At 50.0% G+C, this 13,035-nt stretch overlaps 1 protein-coding gene across 1 annotated transcript; it reads right to left on the bottom strand.

Annotated features, from left to right (window-relative positions):
- Positions 1–1,017: 1,017 nt before the first annotated feature.
- LOC119706575 (pancreatic secretory trypsin inhibitor-like) lies at positions 1,018–6,038 on the bottom strand. Its single transcript, XM_038150420.1, has 4 exons — positions 5,878–6,038; positions 4,442–4,482; positions 3,757–3,869; positions 1,018–1,163 (listed from the first exon to the last, which is right to left on the bottom strand). The coding sequence occupies exons 1-4, from the start codon at positions 5,930–5,932 to the stop codon at positions 1,094–1,096; spliced, it is 279 nt and encodes a 92-aa protein (XP_038006348.1). The 5' UTR covers positions 5,933–6,038; the 3' UTR covers positions 1,018–1,093.
- Positions 6,039–13,035: the final 6,997 nt, after the last annotated feature.

Raw genomic sequence — 13,035 nt, 5'->3', positions numbered from 1 at the left:
TCTCTCCTGGTGCCCCTTTAGACTCTGGAAGGGGCTCTAAAGTCTCCCAGGAGCTTTCTCTTCTCCAGGCTGAACATTCCCAGCTCTCTCAGCCTGTCTCTGTAGCAGAGGTGATCCAGCCCTTGGAGCGTCTTCGTGGCCTCCTCTGGACTTGCTCCAACAGACCCAAGTTTTTCTCACGCTGGGGACCCCAGAGCTGTGCAGCTCTGCAGGAGGGCTCATCAGAGCAGAGGGGCCGAGTCCCCTCCCTCGCCCTGCTGCTCACACTGCTTTGGATGCAGCCCAGGACAATGCTATTTCCAGGCTGTGAGTGCACACTGCTGGTTCGTGTCCAGCCTCTCATCCACCAGCACCTTCAGCCTTTCTTGGGAAGGCATCTCCCACCCACAGCCTCTCATCCACCTGCACCTTCAAGCCCTTCTTGGAAAGGCATCTCCCATCCTGCCAGCCCACAGACCTCAGGCCAGGTTGTCAATGCCAGCAGCAAAGCTCACGAGGCCAGTAGGGGTGGGGGGGAAACGTGCCTGGAAAAATGGACTCTTTTTGGTTTTCTGAGGCACTGGGTAGCTGTGACCTGCAGGACAAGTGTGAGGCTGGTGACTCTTGGTGCACAAGGACCATGTCATGGGGCGCTGGCATATGGACAAGGCTGGAGATGGGTCAGCGTGGAGATGACTTATTGGGTTCTTTCTCCTGGCAAAGGCTCTGGAGCAAGGGCTTTAGTGCCCTGTATTTAGCAAATGCAGTTGCAAGTCATGAGAATGCTAAAAATCTATTGCTCGAACACTGGAAGTCTGGGAAAGGAAAACAAAATTCTTGATGCAAAAAAAAGAGCCTCCCTGTTCTGCCAGAGCTGGGCTCTTTCCTTGGGCACATCCCAGCCTTCTCCCTGGGGCTCTGTCGGTAATTTGCCCACAGCTCTTTACAGGCATCACCAGAGCAAACCACATTTTTCAGGAAGGTGCTCTAAGTGTTGGGGACAGGGGATTGCTGTGTGTGTAAGAAATCCCACACAAGACGTGGCGATGCTTCCATTTTATTGGGGTTTCAGCAGGTGAGGGGACAGCTTTGAGCTCTCATCTCTCATCTCAGTTTAAGCGAAGTTGTTGAGGGGAGTTCGGCACATCCCTCTGTTCTTGATGCGCACGTGCTCGCTCCTTTGCCTGCAAGAGAGGTTAAAAATGTTGGGGGGCTGCCCTCGGGTCCCTGAGGCACAGCAGAGCCTGGCTCAGAGGAGAAAGGCAGAAAGAAAGGAAAACACTGCTTAAATCATCATCTAAGTGTTATTCACAGCAAGCAAGGCCACATACTCTTGACAGGGAGTTCAGGGTTACCATGGACATGTGTTAATTAATTCCAATAAGCTCAAGAGTGCTTTCTGACACCTCCTGGCAGGATAATTCACCTCCGTGCTGCAGGACAGCGCTGAGACACCTCTAATGCCTGTCTGACTGCAGACAATAAAGGTTATGATTTTGTTTTGTACGGTTTTAGAAACAAAAGACTGCCACTGTGTCTCACTTGGGTTTGGCCTGCTCCCAGCCCCCCTTCCTGATTGCTTCTGCAGCAAAAGTGAGGAAAATATTAAAAAGGTACCTTTAAAAAACGATTTTCTTCTTTTTTGCCCAATAGTGGACATGATTCCTCTGAATTGTTCCATTTTCACACGGAATCATGATGTTCTCCTCTTTGGAAAGACAGATCCATTTCTCAGGTGCATTAGAGAAATGCTGGTAGAATGATTTGCCTTTTGCAAAAAGCATTTTGCATGCTGGTCACAGTGAAGTGACCACAGGCGACAAGTGAGACACTGCTGCCACAGGGACCCGCCAGATGCTCAGTTATTCCCAGACTCCTTGCAGGCTTCCAGCTCTTGTCAGGCCAGTTGCACACACAGAACTGCAAATGACACTTCATCCTGCCTCCTGGCTGAATTGTCCCCATGGACCAAGGCTTTATAGATGAGGACACTCCCTTCATCTCTCCCCCAAGACATTTGGCACCAGGCAGCTTCAGAGTCCTGAATAAAGCTTCAGAGCCCAGGTGGCCAGGGCCAGGAGACCAAAGGGCTGTTCCTAACCTCAGAGTTCCATCGCTTGGGAACAGAACAGGGGAGCTGCTAGGCTCGGGGCCGTGACCCCCAGGAGCAGCACATTTCCAGTTGCAGCTGCTTGGAGCTTGCACAAGCAGGAGTTTTAGGAGCTCTGGGAGTGCAGCGCCTGTCAACACAAGGCAGATGCAGCACCAGCTTCTCATCCATCCCATCCCTCTTCTGACTCCTGCCCGGCTCTGAATATACCACCAGCTCAGTCCTTCCCTTTCTCGTACCCCAGTTTCCCTTCTCGTGAGCTCCCATCCCCTGTGAAGCTGCTCTGGGGAGATGGAGCATCCTGGATGCCCCTCTGCACAGCTGACTGTGGAGCCTGCCTCGCTCTCTTTACCCTGCTCTTGGTCCATGGCCAAAGCCCTAATGATGTTGTGTCTGATGAACCTCCCACCCCCATCTGGTGCACAATACAGGGACAGCTGGTGCTGGGCTGCTGGCTTCCAGCAGGGTCATTACCACCCTGCCAGGCCGTGCCGGGTCATTAACTGTGGTGCCTTTGCTGAGGAGATCCCACTCAGCCTCTCTCTGCCTGACTGCATCATGCTCAGCCTTGAAAGGTGAACCAGCATTTGAGCAGAGTATGTGGAAGCAGCCTGGGTTAATGAAGCAAAGAGGGGACAACCCAATGGACAATATTTATCCAGGCTCTTTTTTTTTTTTTTCTGGTGATCTGGATTCTGTTCCTTGTTCCTGCAGAGACAGCAGGGAGGCGATGCTCCTGAAAGCAGAATTTGGCTCCACAAACCCACGCATCCAGAGACAGAAAAGCTGGACTTTGAGCTTCTGCTACAAATGTCTCTGCTGATGGCAGATGGGCCTGTGAGCCTGATCACCAAAAATCCCTGCCTACACCAGGTGAAGTCAAGGGTGAAGCTCCCTTAGCCCTGCAGACTGGGGCATCTGGCTCCAGATAAGACTCAATCTTCCCAAAAGAGATTTTTGAACCACTTAATAGCATTGAGTTGGAAGTAATTCCTTCACTTGTCTGACACAGAGTGCTTCCAATGTATAAATATATTTTAAATTACCTAGGGCCCAAGCCAGATGAAATGTATCAAGTCTTGCCAGAGACACCCTTAGCATTTGGACCTGGTCTTCTGCTAGAACAGTGCAATCTGGCACCAGCACAGATTAAATATAAAACTCATTCTTAAAAATACCCAGAGCAAATTGTGTCCTTTCATATGCAGAGAAGACAGAAAGCAGAGCTCAGCTATAAATTTCTGGGGTGAAAAAACACAGTTTTTTCCTCAGCCACCACACATCTGAGGTCATCTGGAAAAATATTCTTCAGCCCGTGTGCTAGATCTGGGCAGACTTCGAGGACTTTGCCATTTGTCTGAGGCCCTGGATGCCTGCCAGCTCTTGCTGCTGCTTGGCAGCTGCAGGTATGGGGAGATTTTTGCTCGTGGGCAGCGTGTGTGCTGTGAGCCACACGCAGCGGGGCCGTTCCTCAGCTGGAGTCCACATGCTCAGAGCAGCAGGAGCAGCAGCTGTGCAGGAGGCCAGATCCGTGCCAGATGTGCTGGGCTCATTGCCCAAGCTCCACCCAGCTGCATGCAGGCAGCTTTCTTTCTAGGAAATCCCAGATATCTGTGGTAGCCCTCATCTGCGTGCCATTTAGACTTGCAGCAGTTGCAGATACTCACAGGTTGTGAAGGCACAGCAGGCACTCGTTGCTGTACAGGAGGTTATCTGTGCCACAGATGGGGTCAAACTCCCTTGTACACCCTCTTCCCAGGTTGAAATTCTCACAAGATGGCTGGAGGCACAAAAGGTTAATTTTGAAAATGTTAAGCCTGTTCTCAATTTACCAAAGGAGCTTTGCTTTCCCAGACAGGAGCACATTTTGTCTATCTTCATAACCCATCCTCAGAGCTCTGCTGTGAGCTCTCAGAAACACTGGGACCATCTGCCACTGTGTCCCTTGGCCAGCTGAACTCCACCTGGCTCTGATGCCCACCCTCAGGAGTAACAGTCTAGAGTAAACAGTGCTCCATGGGCACTGCCTGAGCATGTTCTTCCCAGTTTTTATGCCACAGCAATACCTGTCCTCACACTCGCCACCAGAGACTAAGGGACTCCTGACTTTCTTGGAAGTTAACAGCAATATTTGGCTTTTTAGGAGCTTTTCTTTCAGTGTTTGGGGGAAATGTAGTGGAAAACCAGTATCATCACTGGGATTTTGCTGTGGCACTGCAGGCGGAAGGGGGTTCCCAGGCACTGGCATTTTTGGGCTGTCAACCCACTCTGCTTCACTGTATTTAGCAATGGTGGCTCCCCAGTGTTTGGGTTAGTGCTCTCCCTTGTGCTACATAAAAGAGCAAACTTCACCTCTATTCCTCTGAAAGCAGCTGCATCCATCTCGGCGTTTCCTAGAGAAAGAGGAGAGAGAGAGGGAGAGAAGACACCTTAGCACCCTTCACTCTGGGTTTCAAGGGGGACAGAATAAAGACAGTTTAGGCTGAGGACTGTATGTCTTCACTCAAACACCTTTGTCCTAGAAAATAATTTCTTCCCTTGGATCGCCCACATTTCTCAGCTGAATCCTTCCCTGCTGTGTCACCCTCCTTCCCCTGGCAGAAACACTGTAATGGTGCAAGGCCCTGCCAAGGCTAAATGCACTTCTAGACATGTCACCTGCCAGCTGTCAGGAAGCTAAGGTGGCTTTTGTCCTGTCTTACCACATGTTCATGAGTACCTGAGAAACTCCTGCTGGCACTGGACAGGTGCTGGAGTAAATCCAGGGTGATTTTTCTACTGTTACTCCATTTTTACCACAAGCAAGCAGAGCAAACGACAAATTGTTGAAAGTCTCTACTAGAAGGAGACCCTGAGGTCTCACATCAAAGCTGGTGGGATCAAGCCATGACTTTGGGCTTCCCCATGGAGAAGCTGGCCCTGAGCTGGCAGCTGGGATCACAAGGGTGGAACACGTGGTGGGCGTGTTTTGAAAAACATCCTGAACTTTTTGGCAAAAGGGAGAACTGAGAAGAAGATCATCTACATGGAGGATTTATCCTACATCTGTATTAACAACCAGCACAGCCCAGTAGCAGTGAAGCATTTTGGTGCTGAGGAGCTGGTAGCCACACTGTTTAATACTTCAAGGATTTTACTTTGGGCTAGCACTGTCCAGACCCAGGAGCTGCAGCTCACTACATGCTCAGCTCATCTGACAGGTGCCCAGATTTTGTGCTCAGACAGCCCTGCAATGGCAGCCTCTGTGCAGTAAACAGGAAGACAGAGGACCTGCTTCAGAAGCACCCTTCTGTTTGGAATGAGCCCACTAAAGCAGGACCTGAGGAGCAGCAACAGCTCATGTTCTCATCCCTCTGCACCATATGGGATTTTGAAAACACAGTTGGCTTAAACATTGGCTTTGGTAGTGAGAGCTGCATTTTCCTTTGCATAGATTCATTTCCTGTCTTCTTGGATTTGCTTTTTTAAAACCAGAATAGCACCTATTCACTCTGAAAGGATCACACCGTCCTAGAAATCACCAGTCACAGGACAAATCCTACCCCTGAAGGAAGAGCAGCAGGTCTGTTCATTTTTGGGAGCGAGTGCACCCTTTCAAAGCCTGTTTTAGGTTTGCTCACAGGCAGGTACAGGTTCAATGCACATTGGCCATCGCAGCGTTCCCTGCCCAGGGCCACAGCAAGGTCCCAGCACCAACTGCTCTCTTCCCACACTCACCTCCCCATGTGGCAGAGCTGGGAGCTTTAGCAAGGAGAGGAAATAAGTCCTAAACAAAATGTTGGACTCACCTTGGTAGAAGAAGAGTGCCAGGGAGAGGAGCAGGAAAACACCAGCTACCTTCATGGTGAAGGTGATGGTTTACTGAGCACAGCAGAGAGAAACTGGGACACTGCTGGGCGTGTCAGAGATCCTGTCTCTGGCACTCTGCTGGGACCTTTATACCTCTCCCCACTGCTGGCACCACACCACACAGCCAGCTCCACCCTGCAGCCCTGTGGTGACAACATTCAAAGTATGGGGACAACACCAGGTGGCAACTGGCTCATTGGAAGGCGCAAGGATGAAAGCCTCTCCCAAGCCAATGGAGGAAATCATCCTTATCTGCAGCAAGGACTGGGGCCCAGTCCCAGGTGTGGGGGTCAGCCCCGGGTCTGCACTCCTGTGATAAAGCAACGTTGAACAAAGAACCAAGATTGGAGAAATGGGCAGGACAGCCAGGGAAATGCAGTTAGCAGCACTGTGGCTTTCATTAATGACCCTGCTGCTGCCACTTGCAGGGTGAAGCTCTCTGCTGAAGCCACCTCTGGGTGAAGATGGCTTTGATCCACACACACCTTTCCTGCAGCTCTCCTTCCCTCCTGGGCAGGCAGGAATGGGAGCAAGGATTGCTCTGCAGAGCACACAGAGCTTGCCTGTGCCTTGGGCTTGCTCGTGGCTGCAGATCCAGCGCTGCTGTTTTGACTGCACATCTCTGATTGCAGACAGCAGCTGAAATGAGCTGCTGGGTCCAACGCTGCTCCCTTCCCCTCTCCCTGCCCGCAGTTGGGAGTAAACCCTGGGGATTTCCCACAGTTACACCACCAGTGGTGCACTGCAGAGAATGGATCAGTCCCTCGGGGATTAGAAGGATTAATTAATGTTTCTAAAGCACTTTGATATCTCAGCCATAAATCACTGGAGAAGTGCAAAGCAAATTATTACTAATGGGGGCTTATGACTCAAAGACAGATTTTTAATTAGCTGAACAGGAAAAAGTCAATGCCAAGAGCAATTCAAGGAGCTGTTTGAGAGGGAGAAATCTCAGCTCCATTGGCAGCTGCTCCACTGTCCAAGGGATACCCCATCCCCAGCCTGGCTCTGGAGGGTTCCCCTGCCATAAACATCTCTTTTGATTTTGTTTCAGTGGTCATGGGGAGATTCCTCCCTCTTGACTGAGTTTCCCTCTGCTCTCCCTGGGCTGACCTGCAACATGAGGCAGAAAGAACTGCTCCTGGTGGCATCTGTTATTTTATTAATTCAGAGAGTAAAGCTGGCTTTGGGTATGACCTGCTCAGGAGCTCTCAGGAGCTGGGCTGGGTGTTAGTGGACCTTTGAGCACAGGCAACAACCCTTTAGCATGCCTGGGACAGTGTTCAGGTGGTGATATCACCCTCTGAGGAGCAAGGGAGGGAGGGATAATTTTTTATAGCTAAAAGAGGTTCACCTCAGTCCAACATTGTCCCCTGTTTTTTTCCTCTTCAATCTAAGACATGTAAATAGATCGGTGCTGAAAAGAATTTCTCTCATTACCAATGTTTGGGGCATGCCCACTCCTGGTAAAACACATTTTTCAGTCTAAAGATCCTTGCTGTAGCCAGGAAATGTGATGGTTTGGATTGTCCAGGAACAGAAACGTTTTCCCTCAGATTCCTTGGAAACATCCAGGCGCATTTCCAGACTTGAGTTTGACGGGTACATCCTCACTGTTTATGCTCTGCAGGTGGCAACTGTGTTGGCTCCCGGGACATTTCAGGGTGGGTAATGCCATGGTTTTCTCCTTCCTCCAGAAGTCAGAGGCATCAAAGCACAGGCAGGCTGCTGACCTTCCCCTGCCTCCTGGACACTTCTCTTCATCCTCTTACTGCTGAGGCTCCTGATAGCTTTGCACTGGCTGATTTTAATGTTCCCAACTGCTCCCAGAGCTGGATGAGATTAAGTACTTTGCTACTGAGGAAGGTTGAAGAAACTCCAGATTATGCAGTGCAATGGACTGAACTTAATTATTCCACAACGAATTGAGCCAAACCAACAGACTCAAGGGCAGTTGCCTCTGCCAAAGAAGATTCCAGCCCAGGCTGCAGCTGAACAGCAGGCACACTTGGGTTTTAATGCAGTTTCTCCGTTAGCAAATGCTGTTCCTTTCCAAGCATCTCCACTGACAGCTGTGTCTTTATGAGATGCCTTCAAAACCAGGGGATTTCAGGGCTCCTCTCTCCTGATTGACAACAATTCAATATCCTTCAGGAAAATCAAACAGAAATGCTTGGGGCTCATTTGACTGGGGAGGAATGAAAAAGAGCTGCGAGCTGCTACTGCACTGGGTGCTCCTGGTACGTGCTCGGCAGTGTGGGCTTTCTCAGGATGTGTCACCTTGTCAGAGCAGCGTGTTCCTCCAAACACATCAGCTGGAGGAGTAGACAGAAATGAGTCAGGTGGCTCTGCCAGCCATGCTGAGCGACTTGCTGAGCCTGTCGTGGAGAAATGGAGGGGGCAGGCAGGTCCCAAAGCAGGGGCTGGCATGGGATGGTGTCCCCTTGGCCACCTTGTTGGCCAGGACATGGGCTAGGACACGGGCTAGGACACAAGATCTCTGCAGCTGCTGATGGTGTCTCCTCCTGGACGCTGGGAGCACTTGGAGAGAGAATTGATGCTACACAAGGCACGAGGGGAAGGGGCAGTGGGTAAGGAGGCAAGTTGAACTGCCAGGTCTGCCCCCAGGTGGACCAGCAGGAAGAGGTGATTCTCCTTCTGCAGGATGAAATTCTGTATTGTCTTTTGGCCAAACCTGAGTGTTTTCAAGTTACAAAGGGATAAAAAATTAGATTGCAGGGCAATTAAAAATTTAGGAAACTACCTATTTCTCTTTGATGGTCTCTCCATGACAGGCTGGAGGATCACTTGTTGTAACCAGGGCTGGAATTTGTTTTTTTTTGTGGAGACTTGATGTACAAAGAGAAAGCCACCAGTGCCCCCAGGAAACCAACAGAGTCGCCAGTCAAAAGCATTCAAAGATCCCAAACCAGACCCAGATGATCATGAATCACAGCTCAGAAGTCACAAATGGTTCTTAAGCCTCTTCCAAATAATGGTGTTTTCCAACAAGCTCATTAGGGGTGGTTCACATTTCCTAGCCTTCTCCTGGAGCAGAGAGAGAACGGGCTAAAGCAGGAGCAGAGCTCCTCGTGCAGTCCCAACCCCTTTCACCAAGGAATGACCATGACCAAGACCTGCACCACAGCCCCGTGCTGGTGGCACCCCTGAGCTGGTGGAGGTTGTGGGGACCTTCCTTGGGATTCATGAAGCACAGGCACCAGAGGCTCCTCCCTGCCCAGGATCTCAGCAAGGCATTTGGGGACTTTGCTGCTGCCCTGCAGTGGGTGGGATGAGTGAAATTTGGAGAAAGGCTGATGCAATGTAAAACCTAGAGGTGTCACAAAAACCAGTTCCCAAGATGCTCAAAGCTCTTCTGGGTCCAAAATGCTGCTTGTGTTGGTTTTTAAAGTTAAAATGCCTAAATTTGTGTTACCTGCCAGGGCTGGATCTTATGGGTGTAGCCAAGACCTTGCCCATGGTATCCAAGGTGGTTTGGAAAGGTGTGTGAGACAGACCAAGCTCTATGGCCTCAGCAAGGTGAGAGCAGGGATCAGCTGCTCCTCTGTCCAGGGAATACTGCTCAAATACTGATTTTTCCTGCAGGAAAAAAAATATAAACCCAAACCATAATTTGGTGGGTAGTGATTTTTGTCTTGGATTCTTTCCCATTTAATGCTGAGAAAGCTATTCTGCTGCTTTGGGTACTGGGAGATATTGAACATTCTGACAGTTTAGGAAAAGGGATCCTGTGAGTAGCTGCTGAGAAAGCATCACATATTTTCTCCAGCTGCAGGAGAATCTCTGGAGCCCAGGACAGCATATCAATTTGTTTTCTCTTCTGTTCTGGATATCTTGGACTTGGGACCTCTGGTTTCTGAGGAGGGGGCTGGGCATAGCTATAGGATAACACTACCATATCATCATTTCTACTCTTACTAAAGCTTCTGTTTGTTATCCTTCAGCAAGGGCAGCGTGTCCATGAGAGAGACCTTTGGAAATCTGCAGGCATCAGCAGCTTTGCTGAGCCTGGCTATTGCTGACAGCAGTGTCTGAAGACAAAGACATCACATAAATCATAGCTTGTTGGGGTGCTCAGAAGAGGCCGTGACTGGATGCCAATCAAATGCTTCCTGAGGAGGATGAACGTGCTGGGGATAGGCTCTGTGTTTGTAAGGATTCCTGGCTGACATTGCCTGGGGTGGAGTTCCCAGCCTGGTGTGGAAGTTGGCAGCCACCTCCTGGCCTGTTTGCCTCTGCTCTCCCACCTCCCAGTGATACCAAACCCCACGGGCTCAGTTCATGGAAACCTTTCCCTCCTCTGCTGTGATTTACTGGGTGGTGGCACATGTCTGCTGGGAGTAACTCTGGACCGTGGTCAGCTCTGGTGACCTTGGGGCTCTGTCCCTTGCAGGTGGAACCCTGGGTCAGTGCAGGGGGTGCCAGCTCCTGGACAGGCTTTCCCCCCTTTCTCCCCTGGTCTCTCATGCCCCTCTCCTTGGGTCTCTTTCAGGATCTCCATGGGATGGAGAGGCAGTGAGAGCTGGAGCGAGAGTTGATCCCTCAGGAGCTGAAACATGGAGCTCTGCTTTTCTTGCTTTCCCTGGCATTACCGAAGAAAAAAGGATCATTTTTCCCACTCCTACAGAAAATGCCAAAAGCAAAGTATTCCTTCATAAAATTGCTTCTTTATTAAATCCTATCTGCCTCCCGCCCCCACAGCCGACTGCCCCTGCGGCTGCCGGGGAGATCCAGGGCAGAGTGATTAAGCGCTGCGGCTGATAATTGGGCAAACACAGATTTCAATCTCCTCCAGCAAATCACTCCCCCTTTCTCCAACTCGAAGCAGCACCCTGTGCCCACTCCCTCTTCCACGGAGCTTCACCAGATGGGAAGCATATGGTCCCTGTCCTTTTGGGGTCACAGACTCAGGGGGGATGATCCAGTCTAATCTGTCCTTCTGCTCAGCTCAGGCAGCTCTGCCTCTGCTCCCAAGGACCACATGTCCCTTGTCCAGGGCTGGATCTCACTCTGAAGTGTGTGTGAGGTAAATTTAGAGCTCTGGTATGAGCCACTCTTGATAAGGATCCTGGATCTCCAGTGCCTGGTGCTGTTTACATAGAAGAGCCTGTCTGCCTGCAGCTGTTATCCATTGCCCAGTGAAGCTGTTCCATCCCTGGAAGTGTTCATGGCCAGGCTGGACAGGGTTTGGAGCAGCCAGGTCTAGAGTAAAGTGTCCCTGCCCACGGCAGGGGGCTGGGCGGGATGATCTTTAGGGCCCCTTCCAACTCAAACCATTCTGTGATTGTCTGACCCTTTCCCTCAGGTGAGTTTCAAGTGATGGTATCTGAAACTGGCTCTTTAGAAAGCTGGCTGCAGTCCAGGTGAGCTCTGGGTGCATTGTCCTGGTGGCAGAGCTGGTGTGAGGAGGTGAAGATTGGCAGGACATGGGGAGAAGACAGAGCCTGACCAGCAAGGTGGGAGATGGCAGAGAAGCTGCAGGAAGGGTTATCCCAACAGGACAGCAGGAAAAAACATTCACCATGAGGGTGGGCAAACACTGCTGCTGGACCAAAAAAATGCCGTGGAGTCTTTGTACTCACAGATATTCATAACATGACTGAATGAACTGATATTTTCCACAAAAGCTGTCATAAACCAGCAGAGAAGCAACAGTCCCTCCGTGGTCCTTGGCTAATCCAATCTCCAGGACTAGGAGATTTTTTTTTTAGTGGAAATCTGAAATACGGGATATCTTCACATTTTCCCCTAATTTCTTGAAAACATTTTGTCAACATTTTTGTCAAGGTTTTGTAATATTTTCCATCACTGTGTAAGCCAGCTGATCAACAAAACCAAATATACTGCAAATGACTTTCGTCACAACCCCAGAAATATTTGGCATTTCTAGCTGCTCCTGTGAGTTCCATTGGCAGCACTAATGGCTATTGATAAATGATTTGCTCCCAGAACTGGCCCAGAAATAGGAAAAACAGTATTATATTTCTGATTTCAATGAAACATGTGGCTAGAGGATGCTGAAGCTCTTTGGTCCAGCTCACTGGGCCATTTTGGACAAATGGAGATGAGGTTTTTCCAGTGCAGAACTCTCAGCCTCCTTAGCTCCATAGGAAAAATTGCCTATTAAAAAAATCAGAAAGGTGAGGATAGGAAGAGAAAACTAATGCAAATGATGAAATAAAGCTCTAATTTCTGTCAACATTTCTTCTTCCTGTGATCTATAGAGAGATTTTAAAATGAGCAGTGGGCTTTTTCACAGACTGATAGAAAAGAGACTTTGGGAGGAAAGCGAAAACAAGTAGCAGACATGAGACAGAGCTGGGGATAGCATTTCTGGACTCTGATTCTGAACATAAAGCTCAGCAGAGATGGGAAACACTGAGCCTGTTCCCGGAGATAGCTCTTCCTCAGAGCTGTGCTGCCACAAGGCACTGTGAGATCCATGTCACTTCACGAGTCCATTCATAAATGTGCACTTCACTCTTGGCCTGCTCTTTCCCTAGCAGCACCTCGTGTTGCTGCTGGTGTGGTTTCACCACAACAACCGTGCGCTCGTTAATCGCGGGTATCCGCTCCGGCTGGGAAAATCAATATTCCCTGAGCCCGTCTGTGCGTCAGCAGGCCGCACACCTGCCCCAGCCCAGCCTCCCCAAAGCTGATAAATGATGGCCAAACACTGCTGATAAACTTAACGAACAGCTATTGACCCCTGGGTCGGGCTGAGATTAGATACAGCCCAATTAACACTTGCTCCTTCTCCTAATGACTCCTCAAGCTCAGAGGCTGAAAGTTTCCCGCAGCTAAAACAGAGGCACTGGGATGTTCGGATGGCTGATGGCTGAGGTTTATTGTCCCCACAAAACTGCTGGGTTTTGAGTGCCAAGAGCTGCTCCCAGGACACGGATACAGGATGCTGGGGAAAGAATTCAGGGTATAAGAGCATCAGCACCTGCAGCCTTGCTGTGAAAAGCGACGCTGCGGGAATTGTTGGCAGTTCTCTGTGCTTTCAGCCTCGGTCAATGGCCTTGATTAAAGAAGGAGTTTGTCTTTGATTTAGGGAGCCTTTGAACATAGTG

The sequence above is a fragment of the Motacilla alba genome, chromosome 13 (assembly GCF_015832195.1).
Source record: "Motacilla alba alba isolate MOTALB_02 chromosome 13, Motacilla_alba_V1.0_pri, whole genome shotgun sequence".
NCBI classification, from domain to species: Eukaryota; Metazoa; Chordata; class Aves; order Passeriformes; family Motacillidae; genus Motacilla; species Motacilla alba.
Note: the sequence above shows the minus strand (reverse complement) of the source record. Positions and strands in the feature narration are given on the sequence as shown.